General features: G+C 53.7%; 11 protein-coding genes across 11 annotated transcripts; 8 read left to right on the forward strand and 3 right to left on the reverse strand.

The window, feature by feature from the left end:
• Nucleotides 1–34: 34 nt before the first annotated feature.
• HPODL_01473 (Molecular chaperone of the endoplasmic reticulum lumen) lies at nt 35–2,443 on the forward strand (the record flags this gene model as incomplete). The annotated part of the gene is made up of 1 exon (XM_014077984.1): nt 35–2,443. One exon carries the CDS (start codon nt 35–37, stop codon nt 2,441–2,443), a length of 2,409 nt encoding a protein of 802 aa, XP_013933459.1.
• A 51-nt stretch (nt 2,444–2,494) lies between these two features.
• HPODL_01474 (uncharacterized protein) lies at nt 2,495–3,937 on the forward strand (the record flags this gene model as incomplete). Its single annotated transcript, XM_014077985.1, has 1 exon — nt 2,495–3,937. The coding sequence occupies one exon, from the start codon at nt 2,495–2,497 to the stop codon at nt 3,935–3,937; it is 1,443 nt and encodes a 480-aa protein (XP_013933460.1).
• Nucleotides 3,938–6,241: 2,304 nt separating this feature from the next.
• On the reverse strand, nt 6,242–7,408 carry HPODL_01475 (Nuclear fusion protein KAR5; the record flags this gene model as incomplete). Its single annotated transcript, XM_014077986.1, has 1 exon — nt 6,242–7,408. One exon carries the CDS (start codon nt 7,406–7,408, stop codon nt 6,242–6,244), a length of 1,167 nt encoding a protein of 388 aa, XP_013933461.1.
• A 211-nt stretch (nt 7,409–7,619) lies between these two features.
• HPODL_01476 (Protein PNS1) lies at nt 7,620–9,128 on the forward strand (the record flags this gene model as incomplete). The annotated part of the gene is made up of 1 exon (XM_014077987.1): nt 7,620–9,128. The coding sequence occupies one exon, from the start codon at nt 7,620–7,622 to the stop codon at nt 9,126–9,128; it is 1,509 nt and encodes a 502-aa protein (XP_013933462.1).
• Nucleotides 9,129–9,142: 14 nt separating this feature from the next.
• On the reverse strand, nt 9,143–9,400 carry HPODL_01477 (Small nuclear ribonucleoprotein E; the record flags this gene model as incomplete). The annotated part of the gene is made up of 1 exon (XM_014077988.1): nt 9,143–9,400. The coding sequence occupies one exon, from the start codon at nt 9,398–9,400 to the stop codon at nt 9,143–9,145; it is 258 nt and encodes an 85-aa protein (XP_013933463.1).
• Nucleotides 9,401–9,493: 93 nt separating this feature from the next.
• Nucleotides 9,494–12,370, forward strand: HPODL_01478 (Nuclear import receptor; the record flags this gene model as incomplete). Its single annotated transcript, XM_014077989.1, has 1 exon — nt 9,494–12,370. The coding sequence occupies one exon, from the start codon at nt 9,494–9,496 to the stop codon at nt 12,368–12,370; it is 2,877 nt and encodes a 958-aa protein (XP_013933464.1).
• Nucleotides 12,371–12,696: 326 nt separating this feature from the next.
• Nucleotides 12,697–13,497, forward strand: HPODL_01479 (uncharacterized protein; the record flags this gene model as incomplete). Its single annotated transcript, XM_014077990.1, has 1 exon — nt 12,697–13,497. The coding sequence occupies one exon, from the start codon at nt 12,697–12,699 to the stop codon at nt 13,495–13,497; it is 801 nt and encodes a 266-aa protein (XP_013933465.1).
• Nucleotides 13,498–13,702: 205 nt separating this feature from the next.
• HPODL_01480 (Outer mitochondrial carnitine acetyltransferase, minor ethanol-inducible enzyme) lies at nt 13,703–15,883 on the forward strand (the record flags this gene model as incomplete). The annotated part of the gene is made up of 1 exon (XM_014077991.1): nt 13,703–15,883. One exon carries the CDS (start codon nt 13,703–13,705, stop codon nt 15,881–15,883), a length of 2,181 nt encoding a protein of 726 aa, XP_013933466.1.
• A 74-nt stretch (nt 15,884–15,957) lies between these two features.
• Nucleotides 15,958–16,278, forward strand: HPODL_01481 (Pre-mRNA branch site p14-like protein; the record flags this gene model as incomplete). The annotated part of the gene is made up of 1 exon (XM_014077992.1): nt 15,958–16,278. One exon carries the CDS (start codon nt 15,958–15,960, stop codon nt 16,276–16,278), a length of 321 nt encoding a protein of 106 aa, XP_013933467.1.
• A 69-nt stretch (nt 16,279–16,347) lies between these two features.
• On the forward strand, nt 16,348–18,444 carry HPODL_01482 (uncharacterized protein; the record flags this gene model as incomplete). Its single annotated transcript, XM_014077993.1, has 1 exon — nt 16,348–18,444. One exon carries the CDS (start codon nt 16,348–16,350, stop codon nt 18,442–18,444), a length of 2,097 nt encoding a protein of 698 aa, XP_013933468.1.
• Nucleotides 18,425–19,147, reverse strand: HPODL_01483 (uncharacterized protein; the record flags this gene model as incomplete). Its single annotated transcript, XM_014077994.1, has 1 exon — nt 18,425–19,147. The coding sequence occupies one exon, from the start codon at nt 19,145–19,147 to the stop codon at nt 18,425–18,427; it is 723 nt and encodes a 240-aa protein (XP_013933469.1).
• Between the last annotated feature and the right edge of the window lie 31 nt (nt 19,148–19,178).

The following is a 19,178-nucleotide window of genomic DNA, read 5'->3' on the forward strand; positions in this document are numbered from 1 at the left end:
AAATAATTTATATCATTATCCTCTTGACAAGTGTATGAAGGTGTTAGGTTTGGTAGCACTAATTTTCGTTATTGTCCAAGGATGGGCATCATTGCTCGCCATTGACTTTGGACAAGACTATTCCAAGGCGGCATTGGTCGCTCCAGGCGTGGCCTTTGATCTAATCCTCACCGATGAGGCAAAGAGGAAACACCAGTCTGGGGTGGCGATTTCGGCCAAGGACGGCGAGATCGAGCGCAAATTTAACTCCCACGCCTTGAGTGCATGCACAAGGTCGCCACAGAGTTGTTTTTTCGAGCTGAAAAGCCTGATCGGCAGACAGATCGACGAGCCCCAAGTGACACGTTTCGAGAAAAAATATCGGGGGGTCAAAATCGTCCCGGCGTCGAGTCAGCGGCGCACCGTCGCATTCGACGTCGACGGCCAAGTGTACCTGCTCGAGGAGGTTCTGGGTATGGTTCTGGAGGAGATCAAAAAACGGGCAGAACTGCACTGGGACCAGACACTGGGCGGAGGTTCTTCCAACACGATTTCGGACGTGGTGCTGAGTGTGCCAGGCTTTTTGGACCAGGCGCAGAGAACGGCACTTGTGGATGCTGCTGAGATTGCCGGGTTGAACGTTGTGGCATTGATTGACGACGGGCTTGCTGTTGCTCTGAACTACGCTTCCACTAGGGACTTCGAGCAGAAACAGTATCACGTGATCTACGACGTGGGGGCCGGGTCCACGAAGGCGACGCTCGTGTCGTTCAGCAAGGAGAATGAGACGCTGCGGGTAGAAAACGAGGGATACGGCTACGACGAGACGTTTGGTGGCAATCTGTTCACCGAGTCGCTGCAGGCCATTATTGAGGACAAGTTTTTAGCGCAGAACAAAATCAAGCCAGAAACACTCTGGAGCGATGCCAGGGCCATGAACAGACTGTGGCAGAGTGCAGAAAAGGCTAAGCTCGTGCTCAGCGCCAACAGCGAGACCAAGGTGTCTGTGGAGTCGCTGATCAACGACATCGACCTCAAGGTGGTCGTTTCGCGAGACGAGTTCGAGGAGTACATGACAGAACACATGGACCGCATTGTGGCACCGCTGGCTGCTGCCGTGGGCGACCGTAAGGTCGAGTCTGTGATTCTGGCTGGTGGGTCCACCAGAGTGCCATTTGTCCAAAAACACTTGGTGAAATATCTGGGCAGCGACGAGCTGCTGAGCAAAAACGTGAATGCAGACGAGGCAGCGGTGTTTGGAACGCTTCTGGGCGGCATTTCTGTGTCTGGAAAATTCCGCACGCGTCCAATAGAGCTTGTGCAGCATGCCACCAGGAACTTCGAGCTGGCGGCAGGAGGCCAAATGACGGTGGTTTTCAACGAGACTACTGCGTCGCGGGAGGCCAGTGTTGCTCTTCCAGGTGTGAAGGATACGTTTGGGGATGTCCAGGTTGACTTTTTCGAGGCTGGCCAGCTGTTCGCGCAGTACAAGTTTAAGAACGAGCTCAACAGCACGGTTTGTCCGAACGGCGTGGAATATTTTGCAAACTGCACTCTGGACCCGAGAAAACTGTTTGTGCTGCGCAGTCTGGAGGCCGTGTGTGTGGGCGACGAGGCTGTGCGTAGCTCTCTGACAGCCAAACCTTCGCATCCAGGCTACAAGCCATTGGGCTCGCTGGCAAAGTACCAGTCTGCCTCCAGATTGAGATCGCTCACGAACCAGGACAAACAGAGACAGCAGCGCGACGCGTTGATCAACAGTCTCGAGGCGTCGCTTTACGATCTGCGCGGCTACACCGAGGACGAGAATGTGGTGGCCAACGGGCCTCCGTCGATGGTGCGCGCGGCACGGAAAATGGTGTCGGAGCTGCTGGAGTGGCTCGAGGACGTTCCTGCGAAAGCCACGGTGAAAGATATCCAGGAAAAGTACGACGACGTGCGTGTGATGCGGATCAAGCTGGAGACGTTGGTGAACCACGGCGACAGGCTGCTGAGCTTGGAAGAGTTCACGCGACTCAAAGAAAAAGCGCTGGAGACAATGTACAAGCTGCAAGACTTCATGGTGGTGATGTCGCAAGACGCACTGTCGCTGAGAGCCAACTTCACGGAGTTAGGACTGGACTTTGAGGAGGCCAATAGACGCGTCAAGGTCAAGGTTCCAGAGGTGGACGAGCAGGAGCTGGAGCAGAGAATGAAAAGAATCAGCGATTTTGTTGGCGTTGTGGACCATTTCGAGACGCACAAGGACGAGATCGACACCAAGGACAAAGAGACGCTGTTTGATCTGAGAGAAACGGTGCTGGAGGAGCTCAAGGAGGTGCAGAGCACATACCGTGCGCTGAAACAGGCGCACGAGAAGCGCATCCGGGGTTTGAAGGAGCAACTAAAGAAGGCCGATAAGAAGCCGGAAGGAGCCGGGGACAAGACACAGGAAACAGAGCCGTCGGGCCACGACGAGTTGTAGATTTATTTCTGGCTGTGCATTAGATTTAATAAATTATTATTGTATATTTTCATGCCCAGCATAGACACAGAGCTCATTGCGCCGCTGTCGCGGATCTCGGAGATTCTGCTTAAACGGCCCGGCCGCGTTACCGTCGACGGCATCAAGCGGCTGGCCAATATCTACGGGTTCGAGACGTTTTCGGACGTGCTGGCGATGAACGAGCAGAACGACCTGGTGTTTGCGTTCTCTGACGGCCGGTCGGCGTCGCCGGAGGGCCGCGACGGCACGCAGATCGAGCGGCTGTCGTTGAGCGGCAAGATACTGCTGATTGACATCGATTTCCAGGACGGCCACGTCAAAAACGTGGCGCTTTCGAGCGCCATCAGCATCGAGTCGATCGACGCGCGCAGCTACGACTTTGTCGAGGGTTTCGGCGACTTCGTCAAGGTGGAGCGCGTTCTGTACGAAAACTTGCAGGCCGCCACGCTCGACAATTTCAACAAAAATCTGCGGCTTCTGGGCCAACTCGACAGACTTTCTGTGCCTGCGCCGTTCGACCTTTTTAACACCTTTAACCTGCTCACGTATAATTTACTGAAAGCGGCGGAGGCCGAAAAACAGCAGCACCGCCAGGACCCGCAGGACGCATTAACGGAGAGCGAGGCGGCAGCCGACCTGGCGTGCGGCGTGCAAGGTTTCGGCCAGGTTTTGGTGAACTACGACGACAAAATTGGGCTATTTGTGAAGTACTGGCACGACGACAGATTTCTACCCGGCCTGCCTCATCCAGACTACTTGCTCCATTTTAAAATAGCCGAGAGCCCGCGGCTGGAAAATGCGGAGTCGGACAATACGAAGCGCGTGATCGAGTGGTACGACGGGGAATGGAAGCCGGACGTGAACCTGGAGTTTCTGGTGCTGGAATTGTGTCCGCCGGTGTGGGTTCCGGAGGATCTGCTATTGGAGCTGAATCTGGAAGAATACGAGCTGCTGGGGCCGGACAACAGCGTTTTCAATAGCACGGCAGACGTGCTGGACGGCTTCTACAAAGAGGTGAACGAAGAGTACAGCCACAGGTTCTCGGACGCGAAGGGATCAAAGCATGAAGTGTTTTTCCTTACTGGTTGCAAATTTGTGAAACTGTATAAAGTGAAGCTCGCGCGGCTGGAAAAACTGCGGCCCCTGGTCTGCGGGCTGCGGAGCTGGTGTCTGGTGAACAACCTGATCCGCAACCTGGTTCGCCGCGAACACAGGGAGGCCGAGTCGCAGCAGGCCGAGGAGCTTTGGTTGAACGACATGGTGAAGGACAACTTGGACATTCTCAAGCAAGGACAAGCAGCGACAGGGCCGGTCCAGAACGTCACAAGCGTGTCCATTCAGACTCTCGCACAACACGAAATCGAGCTAGAAGTGAAAGGGGTCCATATGAAAGTTTTGGATGGCAAAGTCGAATGTTCAGACAGGCTTGCTGCGCGCTTGGTCACGAAAACCGAACATTTGTGGTTGGATTAGTACAGTCTTGGCTGGTCGTGGAGGGGCGAGTATTTAGGGCGTTGAAGGGGCGGAAGCATGTTGAGCACGTAGTAGCGGTCTTTGGGGGCAGAGGTCTTGTACGATTGACCATCCCGAGCCCGCTCGTGGTCTTGGTCGTTCTGTATCTGCGAATAGATAACTTTCTGCTGTTTTTCGCGTTCGTTCAGGCGGGAGCTGGCCTTTTCGAGCTTCCGCTTGCGTTTCAGCTCCTCTCTGAGTTCTTTGAATTCCGAGGGAGACCGTTTTTGGCCGTGTTTTTGGAGCACAATGTGCGAGTTCAGGTGGTTGAGTGTTCCATAAGCCTTTTGGCACGACTCGTGGTTGCATTTGTAGAGTCGTACCACCTCGTGTGCCTTCCTTCTTTTGCGTTTGTTGGCTTCAGAAGGGGGCGATCCACGGTCTTTGGGGGGTTGGGAGAGAGGTGTAGGGTACGACAGGCTGCGGTTGGCAGACATAGGCTGGGCCCCGTACGGCGAAGGCAGGTGTGCGGGTACTCTCACACTATCAGCTGACGGGGTCTGGGAGAGGTGACCAAGAGGAGACAGCGTTTGCGGAGACTGCATTTTCAGCGGAGGAGGAAAGGATGGATATTTGTTCATTGGGGGCGGATAGTAGTGGAGAGTGTTCTGGAAGGATAAGCGTCTATACGGCGAGGTATCGTTGTGGTCGGAGAGAGGCATAGGAGGTAGATGGTAGTTGGAGACCACCGGAGTGGGCAGATTGAGATTCCTCAAAGAAGGAATCTCTTCCCTCTGTTGCATAGGAGGCAACAAGAGTTTTCCAGGTCTTTCGAAGGAAGACGTCATGGGAGATAAAAATGTCTGTGTTGTCAGGTGAGCGTTGAGGAAAGTGACATGCTTATATTTAGATGGGCAGAGGGCTGACAGGTCAGACAAAAAACTTGGCATAGTGGTAAAATCGATGGTTGCAGCTGCGTGCAGATACGATTGCAAAGGGAATTAAGGCTGCTATTGTGGAGAGAATTTATGCTACTTTTAGTAGCTAAACCGGGTGCATGCATGTCCATGCGGTTTCGGGTTCGGTTTGCGGAGGGCTCGAGTTGCTTGCTTTAGTTTAGTGGCCGTGGGTTTCACTACAGAATGGGGGGAGGTCAAGGCTTTGCGGGCCAAGTTCTGGGGGTTCGGATCGATAATATCGCCATGTTGGTGTCTAGAGAATGACATCATGCTTGGCATTTTGTGTCACACAGCATGTCTATAGTTTTAAGTTACATGTTTCGCGATAGAGAAGGATGCAAAGGGAAATTGCGCCAATCGCAAAGTCGATAAATCGAGAATATGTTACATGTTATGGGAGAGGTATTATTGTTAATTTTAGCAGTCTGTTTTTAGATCTGCTTGTTACGTTTAACCGGCCGTATTGTGAATTTTTAGTTGCATAAGGGTTTAGTGTGGTGCTCTTTCTCGTGCGCGGACCCGAAACTATTGTTAGCACAAACAATAAGTCCTGCTTAAGATGGCTTGTTGGCAGTCAATAGCCAGCCTGAGACAAGCTCGATGCCATTTCGATAGCCCCGCCGCACTGAACAATGCGTATCAAACAGGCTGGGGACGATCTTGAAACAGGTCATCATTACGGCCGAATGCGCTCGCACCCGCTTCGGCCCACAAAAAGGTAAAGTCGCCTGTTTGAGTTTTCTCGAAAACCGCAACCATCTTTTTTTTAGCAGGATCTAGATCTGTTCTTTTTCGGTTGGCGGCTCTGTGAAATGCCGAAAGCGAAGAAAATTTTCGGGCTAGTGTTGGCGAACAATTATTCCCGCGGTCCAGATAAGTTCCGAGTGCTGTCTCAAGAAGGGGCTAGGAGTAAGGGGCAAATTGATGCTTTGCAGTCTTTGTGCTTATCATCATCTGCCTGGGGAACGGTGGGACTGGATTTCCCCTTATAGTTTTTGTGTCTCAATCGGCTTACTCATGATTAGCTAAAAACCGAGAGTGATCGGCAGACATGCTACTAGCACCACTGGATGTATTGTGGGTATTGGTACAATGTGTACTGCCCAATCTCCATGTGTCGTTACCCAATTAGTAAATGAAAATTTCAAACTTTCCTGAACCGTCTATTGTCATGCGATCGTGTGTCGAACCCAATAGGGGTGTGTTCCAAATGCTTTTGTATTTTTTTCGACACTTCCACCCGAGCTCATGCGCGCAGCCAAGCTTAGTGCGGCCCCAAACAAGACTGTTTTCATGCACTGCAAAATCACAATAAAAACAATGCCTCTGCGATGGTGTGGCAGTTGTGTCCACCCGTCAAGCCATCTCACCACCCCAGCCAGTCCAGAGTGCCAGCACCCACGTACGCACCACCCACAAACGACAGGATAACCAGCAGCCTTTCGAACCTGACAAAGTACCCAACCACCAGCAACCCCAATAACCCACACCCGTACACCACGCGGCTCATCTGCCCCAGCACATTAAACCTGTCCATCACGTCCTGCAGACGTTCGAACCGCGCTAGCGAGCTGCCCAAGTACCGGTTCATCGTCTCGAGCCGCGTCTCCCACTCCCGGAACCGCGTCGCCGTCTCGCTATCCATCTTTTTCTGCCGTTCGGCCATCATCTCGTGCTCCGCGGAAAGACTGCTTATCAGCCGTTCATTTTCCAGCTCGGTATTTTTTCGCAGCTCGCTGTTCAACGCCTCCATTTGCTGCGCGAGCTCCTGCAGGCTCTGATCGTGCCATTTGTTGAGCTCTGTGAAAAAATTCTCCGCTGTTTTCACCGCCTCGACGTGCATGTTCTCCAGATTATCGCTCACTTTGTACACATTGGAGAGCAATGAGTCCATCTTGAGATCCACCGACGCGAATGCTGTATCCAGTTGATTTTCTGCTTTTTTTCTCATCTCCTCAAACCGCGTCTGGAGGTCCTGTTGCAACGAGTCGAACGTTGCTACCAAATTCTGTCTGAGCTGGTCCAGAACGCCTGTCCCGAGGTCGTCGATTCGGCTGAGGGTAGCCATAAGCTCGTCGAGCTTTTTCCAAGCATCTCGGTACGTTTCGAGCAGTCTTTGCGTTTCGTAGGGCTCGCTGTAGTAGTGGCACAGCTGCTCTACCAGATTCAGGTAGCCAAAGAAAGTTGTCCACCAAACGGGGTTGGACGCGAGTTTTGCGATACATTCACGGTTATTGTGGTTCCAGCATTCTGCCGGTAGTGTCAGGGAGCCGTTGGAGCCGTCTTGACGGTCAAAAATGCACATTGTGAGCCGGATCGCGGTGTCCTGCTTCTCGTGCTCCGTCAGCGCCGACTGGCCCCCATGACATTGCGGCATGATCGTGGAAAGCACTTCAAGAACGCAAGACGGAAATGCCAGCGATGCTGTTTCGAGCTGATGCGCCTCCTTAAGCTGCTCTAGCGTGTTTGCGATCGACTCGGGCGATAGCCCTAATACTGGAGCTAGCAGTAATAGCACGATGAGGTAAGACATGGGCCTGCATTGGCGGCTTTCTGGGCTTATATAGAGAGTGGTGGTTTCTAGTAGTGGATGGCTGGTTTACATCTGTGCTAGAACGAATACAACTCTAAAGACCAATGCGACAGGTCACACGGGTGCACACTAATCCCTACACCTCGGAAAAAAATAAATTTAATTTAATTTAATTTGATTTATATAATTAAATTATTTGCCTTTATTTCGCATGTCCCCTTACCAAGACAATTTACCCGCCTATGACGAGGACGCTCCGCCTGACTATTCCTGCGAGGACATTGAGCTGGGCGCCAGCAATGAGAAGTACGGACTGGATATAAAGAAACCGTTGCCCTCAGACGACTTTGAGGAGAGTTTCGCTGTGGAGCAGCCGAAATGGACCGACTGGCCGTTTGCTGTGGTGTTCGGAGTGGTGCTAGTGCTGTTTGTGGGTCTCGTACTATTCACCACTCAAGATGTTGTCGTTAATATTGCACACGTCAACCCAGACCAGACCAGACTGATCGGCCTGGTGCTTGCCACCGGCGTGATTTGCACGTACGGCGGCATTGTGGTGCTGCGGAAATGGCCTACAGTGTTTATCAATGCGGGATGTCTGCTTAACGTGGCTACCGCGTCTTCTCTGGCCGTTGGCGCCCTGTCCAACGACAAACTCTGGGCCGGCCTCGCGTTTAGCTTCCTGGCACTGCTCCATATTTTGTGGTACCTTGAGGTGCGTCGTCGCATCCCGCTCAGCTCGCTGCTACTGAAACAGGTCATCCAGGTGGCCCAGAAGAACCCCGTCACTTGGAAGATATCTGCCGCCGGTACGCTTGGTTCCGCCGTGTTCAGTCTGGCGACCGTTTTCGCAGTTTACGGAACGATGGTGAAATGGGGACTAGACGAGACCGGACAGCTGAAAAACAAGACCATGTTTGTGGCAATGGGCATTTTTGTGCTGTTCACAGGCACCTTCATCGCTGAAGTGCTCAAGAACGTGCTGCACTCGACGGTCGCCGGGGTCTATGGCTCGTGGTATTATCTTTCGCACGCAGACAGATGTCCAAAAAACGCCGGCTTTGCGGCCTTCAAGCGCAGCGTGACGTACTCGTTCGGCTCCATCTGCTTTGGCTCGCTCATTCTCTCTGTCATTCAGACACTCAGCAACGTGGCCAACCTAGCCAAGCACTGGGCCGCCCAGGACGGAGGTTTGGCGGGCTACATTGGGTTCTACATCATCGAGATCTTCGCTTCTATTATGGAGGTTTTGGTGAGATGGCTCAACGAGTACGCATACTCGCTGGTGTCGCTCTATGGGCTTGACTTCCTGCACGCTGCGCGCGGAGCATTCGCGCTCGTTGAGCAAAAAGGTCTCACTGCGCCTATCAACGACTGTCTTGTCAACACAGCGCTGGGTCTATACTCGATGTTTGTGGCGCAAATGTGCGGTATCGTGTCTGCACTCTTCCTCTTCACCACGCAGCCCGTTTGGGCCCAGAACACCGAGGGCGTGGTGGACCTCAATATGGGTGTTGTTTTGGTGGTGGTGTTTGCTGTCGCGTTCGGTTTCTTTGTTGCCAGTGTTGCCACCAGCGTTGTGCACAGCGGCACCGTCACGTTCTTTATCATGCTCGCCAAGGATCCCGAGGTCTACAAGACGACGCACCCCGACGAGTTTGCCCGGGTTTTTGCAGTGTACCCTGACGTGGAGCGGAAGCTGCAATTAGACGATTTCTGAATACGATTGCATTTCTATTCGCCGCTAATCAGCGTGATGTTGTCGCCCTTCAGTAGAATTCTGCCCAATTTGCGCTCTTTCTTTGTAGCCGCGTCGACCTCGACCGCCTCGTCCAGCACGATGTTCATGAACTCATCGAATCCGCGAATCACGCCAGCAATTCGCACGCCAGTCTGCTCGTACAGCCACACCGTCACACGCGACTGCTGCTGGAGATACTTGAAGAGCTGGTTGATGGGCGGAACCATCACTTTCTGTCTGCGGCCGGACATGCTAAAAAATAATTAAATTATTCAATTTAATTTAATTCAATTATTTTTTTTTTCATTTCCACTTTTCGCTCCTAACCCATTATTTGTCTTGTTATGTCAGTGCCCGTTCAATTGAATCAGGCTCTGGAAACTCTTTATGGGAACTCCGACCCCGCGGTAAAGGAGCAGGCCAACGAGTATCTGCTGGCGTTCCAGCGGTCGGAACAGGCCTGGCAGACCGCGTTCGACATTCTCGCCCAGCCATCCTCGTCCGTGCAAGCCAGCGTTTTTGCTGCCCAGACGCTGCGGTCCAAGGTCCAGTACGACTTTGCACAGCTGCCGCACGACCAGCTGCCCGCCCTCAAGAGCTCACTTCTCCAGCTTATGGTTGCCTACACTGGCAAGCAACGGCTTGTCATCACACAACTGTGCATCACGCTAGCCAATTTTGCTCTCCAGTATCTGGACTGGAAAAACGCCGTCGACGAGATTGTTTCTGTGCTCTCAGGCCCTGCCACCGACACGCTGCTTGAATTCCTGAAAATCCTGCCCGAGGAGCTGCTAGACGTGAAAAAGACACCACTGACAGACGAGGAGTTCGAGGTCCGCGCAAACGAGCTTCTGGCCGCCAATGTGCAGTCTGTGCTGTATATCCTCACAACGCTAGCCGAGTCGCGCGCCTCCAACTCGGCGTCCACCAACAGGCTCGTTCTGTCGTGCATCAAGTCCTGGATCATCGACGTACCTTTCGAACAGGTTTTGTCCAACAACGCGCTGTGCACGCTGATTTTCGACGGCCTGCTTGCCGACGACACGTTCGACACGGCGATCGAGTGTCTATCGACGATTGTCGGCGAGACGACCGACTGCAACAACGACAGCGTCGTGGAAGCTCTCTACGAGCAGCTGCTCAAACTGAAGCCACTTATGGCTCAGACCCAGGACGATCCCGAGAAAGTGGAACGGTTCACAGAGCTGTTTGCGACTGCGGGCGAGGCGTGGCACGTGCACATTGCGAGAAACCCCTACAACTTCAAGCCGCTCGTCGACATCATCCTGCAACTCACAGCCTACGAGGAGGACCTCGACGTGGTCAAGTACACGTTCAAGTTCTGGTACGATCTCAAGACGCTGCTAATTTCCGACGCCCGGCGCGAGGCCCGTGCCTGTTTCACACCCACGTACACACAGCTGGTGGAAATCATGATTAAGCATCTGCGGTATCCGACAACCTCAAACTCGACTGAGCTACGAGATCTCTTCAACAACGACAAAGAAGCGGAGGACAAGTTCAAGGAGTTCCGCTACGACATGGGAGACGTTCTGAAGGACTGTTGTGCGGTGATTGGCGCCCCGGTGGCCCTGGATATCCCGTTTAAGATCCTGCAGAGCCAGATGAACTTGCAAATGCAGGGACAGCCAGTCACGTGGCAGGAGATCGAGGCGCCGCTCTTTAGCATGCGTGCGATGGCCAAGGAGGTCGGCACGAACGAAAACACAATCCTGCCTCAGATCATGCGGTATCTGGTGCAGCTACCAGAAAACCCCAAGATCCGGTACGCAGCAACGCTGGTGTTGGGCCGCTACACCGAATGGACGGCCAAGCATCCGGAGCATCTGGAGGAGCAGCTCAACTACATCACCAGCGGCTTCCAGCAGCAGCAGAACATGGATATCATCATTGCGGCGTCGCATGCGCTCAAGTATTTCTGTATGGACTGTGCGGAACTGCTGAGTAACTATCTGGAACAGCTGTACAATTTCTACTCAAACGTGGAGCCATCATTGGACATCGACTCGCTGTATGACATCACGGAAGGCATAGCACATATTTTGAAGGAGGAGCGTGACCACGACAAGCTGTACAACATCACGTTGATGTTTTGGAAGCCGACTTTGGAGAAATTGAACCAGTATAGCAGCACGCAGCCGGCGACTGCGCAGGAACTCGACAAATTGCATACGCAGATCGCCGACACCGTGGAAATCCTCACCATCTACGTGGACGCGCTCAGACCAAAAAGCTTCTCGAATGCAAGCCATCCGGTGGCCCGCATCGTCATGGAGATCGTGTGGCCGCTGGTGGTGCGGCTCGTGGAGACACACGGCCGGTCGGTCAAGGTGAGCGAGCGGTGCATGAAGCTAGTGAGACGGTCGCTGCAGAGCTACAAGACGTACCTGCTGCCGGTGGTGTCGACGACCGCAGAATTGCTCGTTTCAGGGTTCCAAAACTACAGACACGGATGCTATTTGTGGGTTTCTGGGGCATTCATCAAGGAGTATGCTGCAGAAGACGACGTTTCTGCAGACATCAAGGAAGCAGTGTGGGGATTTTCGGTGCAGCAGGCAGGAAATTTCATCAAGATTTTCAACGAGCTTGGAAAAGATGAGATTCCCGAATACACAGAACTGGTGGAGGACTTTTTCCGGATGGGCAACGACGTGCTCATGTTCCTGCCCGTGAAGTTGCTCGAGAGCAGTCTGGTGGAGCCGATGTACCGGGTCGCGGTGCGCGCGCTGGAGACGTATCTGGAGTACGGCACGATTTCGTCTGTGCTGCAATTTCTGGTGGATTTGTACTCATGGGGATTTGAAACGCCGCCGGTGTCAATGGCGGACGACATCCCCGAGGCGCTGAAATTCAAGGTGCTGAATTTCGCCGTTGCGACCGGAGAGGAGTTGCTGACTAAGCTGCTTGGCGGACTAATTTTCACCTTCCCTAGCGACTGCTGGCCCGAGGCGAACGAGCTTGTGGTGAAGCTGGTGAAGCTGAGCATGCTGCAGGGCGGCTCCAAGGTGGGTCTGGGGTGGCTGGACCGGGCGATGCTGAGTTTGCCGGGGGGCAGCGTGAGCGACAGCGAGCGGCTCAAGCTGCTGCGGACGGTGGAAACGGCAATCAACTCCAACGACTTTCGACGTGTGAGAACAAGCGTCCGCGACTTTGTTAGCTGGTACAGACGCAAGAATGTCGACAGACGCAACAATCAATAGGACAATCGAATCGGTCGGCGAACCTGAAATATGCACCTCATAATTGCCCAATCCGGAAGAGTGAGGCCGATTGTTGGTGTCCGGGGGGCCTTGTGGAAAAATCTGTTTCCTTGTTGGAACAATAGCCACTGCTGGCTGGCCAGCCCTGCACACACTAAACCAGAGACGGTGCGTGGATGGCCATTGTTGCCGCGCCCGAACGATTCGATACGTAACTTCGAATGGCATGCCGTTTCTCTATATAATGGATCCGGGTTGTGCAGACGAGGCAGTACATATATATAAAGCAGCTTGTCCCTCCTTGGCACATAGGCTTATGAACTCCAATGAACATCAGCGCCATAGATAGCACGTCTGGCCGCGACGAGTTCCAGCACTTCAAGGCGGACTTTTTTAAGAGCCGGTCGCTCTCTGTGGGCACAGACGCCTCGGACGACCTCAGCGACGAGTGTGGCTCTTGCTCGTCGCCGCTCCACGTCAATAGACGCTCCTGCGACGGCGCCGGCGGCCGGCGCTGTGCGCTCGTGTCGCCCCTGCTGTGTCTGTACAGCCCGCTCGGCAAGCTCACCAAGAAACTGAAGCGCGCAGTCTTGCCCGCTCCCATTGTGACTGCCTCCGACTCGCTCTCGTCGGTCATGTCTGCGTCCACGGCCAACACCTCGCCCGCCACCTCGCCCTCTGCCAACCTCAAGCTGCTCAGCCCCCTGATGCCTGCACCGCCACAGTGCGCAGCCCCCTCGCGCGACCACTGCGTGCCAGACATCGCGGACGAGTACTTTCTCAGGCACCAGCAGCGGTCTGCCGGCCGCGCGCACCAAGCCGGCTCGACCTCTGCCTCCTCCGCCACAGACTTCGACAGTCTGTACTCTCTAGACGACTCATCCGACCGAGTCTCGCTCCACATACGGGCCAGCAGCGACCTGCTGCTGGGCACACAGGCGCGCGAGCTCAGCTCGCTGCTGGCCACCACGCACGACAGTCCCGGCTGGAGCGTCAAGGACGGCCTGCTGATTCCTGCGGACGCGGCCCCCGACCCCGAGCTCGAGCTCGAGCGCGAGCCGCGCGACCAGGACGTGGTTGCCGACCTCGTGGCCACCGACGTGCTTGAGCGACTCAACCTGCAATGACCCCTCTGCTTTTCAGGGCTGCTGGAAAGCCCGCTTTGCTAGATAGATGATTTAATCAATTTTTCTCTCCATGACCAGTATGCACCAATTTATTATTTTTTCCGGGCAGTGCACTCCGATAGGCCGTCACCCGGTCACGACAGTGTCCAAAGCAATGACCATCCAAACTGTTTAAATACACCCCGGCCGCCTATCAATGCCCCCAATGACGACCTTCGAATACCAGCAGACCCTCAAGAAGCTCCCTATCCCGCCGCTCGAACAGACCGTCCAGAAATACCTCGACGTGCTCAAGCCCCTCCAGACGGAGCACGAGCACGCGCAGACGATCGCGAGCTGCCGCCGGTTCCTTGAGACGTCGGGCCCCGTGCTCCAGAACCAACTGCTGGAGTACGCCAAGACCAGAGACTCGTACATCGAGCAGTTTTGGTACGACTCGTACCTGAACTACGACTCGCCCGTCGTGCTGAACCTGAACCCTTTCATCATGCTGGAGGACGATCCTACACCGCTGCGGTCGACGCAGCTGTCGCGTGCCGCGAGCCTGGCCACCTCGAGCCTGCGGTTTGTGCGTGCTCTTCGTCGCAACGAGCTCAGCGTCGATCGACTCAAGAACGGCGTCGTTCTCGACATGGACCAGTACCCCAAGCTGTTTGGCTCCAGCAGAGTGCCCACGCACACTGGCTGTGTGCTGCAGACCGACGCACAGTCGCGCCACATCGTCGTGCTCAGCCGGTCGCAATTCTACTGGTTTGACGTGATGGACAACAACAACGACCTGATCCTCACCGAGGCTGACATCAAGCTCAATCTGCAGAGCATTGTCGAAGATTCCGAGACGACAAGCGTCCGTGACGTGGCCAAGTCGTCGTTCGGCGTGCTGACGACAGAAAACCGCCGCATCTGGGCCGGTCTGCGCGAGAAAATCGTCCGTGACCCAGACAACGCGGAAATCGTGCGCGTGCTCGACTCGGCGCTCTTCGTTGTCGTTCTGGACCACGTCGAGGTCGGCAACGACCTCACGCGCATGGCGAAAAACTTTCTATGCGGCGAGTCGCGTCTTGAGAACGGAGTCCAGGTCGGAACCTGCACCAACAGATGGTACGACAAGTTGCAGCTTATCGTCACCAAGGACGCCAAAGTCGGCATCAACTTCGAGCACACGGGTGTGGACGGCCACACCGTGCTGCGCTTTGCCTCCGACATCTATACGGACTCGATTCTGCGCTTTGCGCGCACAATCAATGCCAATTCGCCGTCGCTCTGGAAATCGTACTCGCCAGACCCTGCTACCAGAGACCCGTCCACGTTTGGCAACGTGGTGACGTCGCCGCGCAAGCTCGAGTGGAAGCTGACTACAGAGCTGTCGTTGGCGCTACGGTTCGGCGAAACACGGCTCAGCGACCTCATCAACCAGAATGAGTTTGCTACGCTCGAGTTCAAATCGTACGGAATGGAGCGTATCAAGAAAATGGGCATGTCACCCGACGCGTACGTCCAGATGGCGTTCCAGCTCGCGTACTACGCGCTCTACGGCAAGATCGAGTCCACGTACGAGCCGGCCATGACGAAACAGTTCTTACATGGCCGCACAGAGGCCATCCGCACGGTGTCGCTACAGTCGAACGAGTTTGTGACCAAATTCCTCGACGACAACGTGGCGGTGCGCGACAAGGTGCAGCTACTCAAGGACGCCTGCAACGCGCACTCTGCCAGAACCAAGCAGTGCTCTCAGGGACTCGGCCAGGACCGACATCTGTACGCTCTGTTTTGCATCTGGAAAAGATACTACAGCGACGAGAGTCTCGGCGAGACATCGGACTCGGACGACGAAAACACGCTCAGCGACACGCGCGACCCGCTCAAAGACGTGTCGTTGCGCGAGATCCCGTCCATTTTTGCGGACGCCGGCTGGGACAAGCTCAACAACACGATCATCTCGACGTCCAACTGCGGCAACCCGTCTTTGAAGCTGTTCGGGTTCGGCCCCGTGTCGCCAAATGGGTTTGGGCTCGGCTATATCATCAAAGACAACTCCATAACTATCTGTGCGTCCTCGAAACATCGCCAGACACAGCGGTTCCTGGACACTTTGAACAGCTCGTTCCTGGAAATGGAGCACACGTACGTCGAGTCGCTGAAACCGGACGACGAGACCTCGTTCGGCACCGAGATCACCAACAAACTGAACGACCTGCGTGTGGGACGTGGTCGCAAGGCAAGACCGGCCATCATCCGTCTTCTGGGTGGCTACGACTCGTTTGAGGTGGATCCGAACTCAGACCTCATCAAGTCTCGCGAGCAGTCTCCAGAACCGCCTTTCGCGCGCCAGAAGGTGTTCACCAACAGAGACATCGGCAAGAAGTTGCGGCTTGCCGAGTACTGAGCATTGGCTATTTACTAGAGATTTAAATTTATTTATTTATTTATTTATTCAATTAAATTCAAAAATATTAATTTATGAGTCTGTTTCGCAACCAGTTCGAGTTCCCGATCATACTGGTGAAAAATCTACCGTACGATGTGAAGCCCGCGGAACTGTACGAGATATTTGGCAAGTTTGGCAACATCCACGAGATTCGGCTCGGCGCAGACAAGGAGCTCAAGGGACAGGCTCTCGTGGTGTACACCAACTATAGGAGCTGCCAGACGGCACTAGACAAGATGAAGGGCTTCAATCTGAACGGCAGATACATCATTTGTTCGTTATACCAGGTGGAAAAATCCACAGCTATGGAGTTGCGCGAGAAGGTGAAGGAAAACAACAAGGCGGACCAGTGAGCGGGTCTTGGTCCATATTTCAAGTGTAAATAATTCGCATTTAATTATTTTAGATCTATTATTTTTCGCATGTCGTTTGACGATTTTATGGACTCTCAAAAGGTGGTCTACGAACTGAAGCCTGCCGCGCGTGTGGCGGTCCCGGATCGTTCACTCGTCTACTACCAGGAAGGCGTGCCCACTGAGTCCACATTGCCCTTTGTTCGCCTGTTGAACGGTAACGAGCCCACGGAGAACGTGTATCGTCGATACGAGCTGTTTGTCAACAATTGGGCCAAGCAGCACGATCAGATTCTCCAAATTCTCCAGAAAAACGAAAAAAATATGTTTGTGGACCTGCAGCGGTATCTTTCGTCAGATGAGAATAGCACAGTGTTCAAGGACCAGCCTATAAATCTAAGCACTGCCCTCTTAAACCTCGGTCCAAATATCTCCAACCACTCGCTGTTGCTTCAAAATGTATGGCAGAACCTGGTAGACGAAAGCCCAGACGCCATCGTGGTCCGTTTGAGCAGCAAGGTGTGCAGCACCGTCAGCTTCACCATGAAGATCCTAGCTACAGATATCTCGCGTGGGCTCAAGACAGACCTCGGTCGCGCAGCTTCGGTGCCAGTGTCCGACTCGGATGACGACATGGACAGCGAACCAGAAGATGACGAGGGCCAGACACGGACTATCGAGATGGACAGTCTGATGGAGAAGGTGTTTTCCAAGGATAAGCGGCTGATAGTGATGATTGAAGACGCCGACTCGTTTCCTACATCGATCCTCACACCCCTAATTAAGGTGCTATGGAACTACAACAACCAATACAGATCCAGGATCAGACTGGTGATCGGAATGTCCACTCCGTTCGAAATATTCCACGAGAAGCTACCAAAACTAACGGTCAAGTACATGCGCCCCAAATATTTCCAGATCGACAACACGGGCCAGGCAGTGAACGAGATCATGGAAAACGTGCTTCTCAACATCAACGACACGTACGACTCGCTGATTCTCGAGCCGCGACTCGTGCTCAAATTCCTGGAGCTCAAGTCGAAAATCTCCATCTCGCAGTTTGTCAACAGCATGAAGGTCATCTACATGAGCCACTACTACAGCCAGCCGCTTAGCGTGATGTGGACCAACGATTTTTCCAAAATACAGCTCAACTCGCACGTATTCGATGTGTTTAAGCGACTCCCGTCTGTTCGCAGGTACGAACAGAGTTTGGACGCCAAACAGGCTGCAAATTTGCACAAACTTCTTGTGTCGGACAACGAGGCCGCGCTGGGCGACCTGCTGCGTCAGAGCCTGAATAAGCTCATTCATTGGCGCTACAAGATGAAGACTCTGGTGGATCTTCTGAATTTTATGCAGGAATACTTTTTAGAAACATCCATCTGGACTGACAACCTGGACCTTTTCCGACTGATCTTTGAGAATGTGAGTTATGAGGAGGAACACAGCAACTTTGAGAACTTCCAGTTTCTCCATCTTCTCTGGAAAAAAATCCGCTCCTCCTCATTGCACGATGTGAACTCCTTCATCAAAACTGTGCGCGAGGATGCCGACTTCGGGCCGCTTTTCGAAAACGACGACCTCAGAGAGCTGTCCGCCACGTCGCAGACCAAACAGTTCGTGGCCGCACTGAACAGAGCTCTCTTGCGCTGTCTGGAAGAGCTGAACCTCAACAACATCCCGTTCAGAGAGATCTGCTGCGTCGACCTCTCTGCGCTGGATCTTCTCACCAACACGTTCAATCCCCAAGTGCGCGCAACGTGTATCGAATCGCTGCTCAACTCCAAAAATTACCTGCTGAATACGGTGCATTCCGATCTGAGCCAGCTGGATCCGGAAAGTTTCGACATGAAACTTTACAGGTACCTTGAACCGTCCGTGATCGAATTGTATAAATTAAGCCGAGAGGCAGGGGTCATCACCAACGTCTACGACTTCTACCAGGTATTCAAGAACTCGCTGCCGCGCGAGGAGCTCGAAAACACCCTGAGAGAGAAATCTTTGCAAACACAGCTGCCTGCAGAAATAGACGACCTGACGTGGGATAAGATGACCCTGAGCTGGTTTTTCAAGAGCCTCGCGGAATTGCAGACGCTTGGATTTGTCCGCGAGGTTAAAAACAAGAGTGAAACGCTTGAGAAAATCATCTGGAAGGACTTGTGAGCCTCTTGAAGTACAGCGAAGTTCTCTGTATCGGCTGTGAATGGTACGGCTCGCATGCCACCTCGTCGAATAGATCATCGTAATCTGAATCCAAATAGCTCATTTTCTCGCTGCTGTCGCCGCGACAGGAGAATTCCGTCCCAATAATTACGTAGCCCCGTCGCTCGACAACACGGGTCTCTGGGTGCTCGGCCTTGCCCGTCTGCTTCGTGATCTCCTCCAAGGTCTCTCTGTCCCTGAACGCGCTGCTCTTTTTGAGTTTGTTATCCTGGTTTACCGTGTCCTCGATGGATAATGCCTGAAGTGCTATTTTATAGTCGTCAAATGCCGAATCTAGTAGCGTGGTCGCGTCGTTCGTGTCGCCGTCCAGATGCTCCAAAACCGTGCCAGAGTCGACCGTCGTGTTGGCATCTTCCGACTGCGACGTGTCGCTCTCGTCCTCGTATATCGTGTTGCGCTTAATGCGTTCCACTCCTATGTTTTCCTTGTTCTCTGTGGTGCGTTTGTCTTCCAACCTGTAGATCCGACTCAACGCATTGAAGTCGTCCATATCCACCACCATCGAATGCCGCTTGTTACGGGTCCCGGCCTGAGACGGCTGTCTGCGTCGCTGGATCATGGTCTCCTCCTCTGTCTCCTTCAGCTTGTTGATCCCTCTGATGGAACCCCACAGAGAACGTCTGGCAGCAGAGTTTCTTGTCATGGCTGTGTGTGTGATAAACGCGGTTGATTTT

Source organism: Ogataea parapolymorpha, chromosome VI, assembly GCF_000187245.1.
Source record: "Ogataea parapolymorpha DL-1 chromosome VI, whole genome shotgun sequence".
Taxonomy (NCBI): domain Eukaryota; kingdom Fungi; phylum Ascomycota; class Pichiomycetes; order Pichiales; family Pichiaceae; genus Ogataea; species Ogataea parapolymorpha.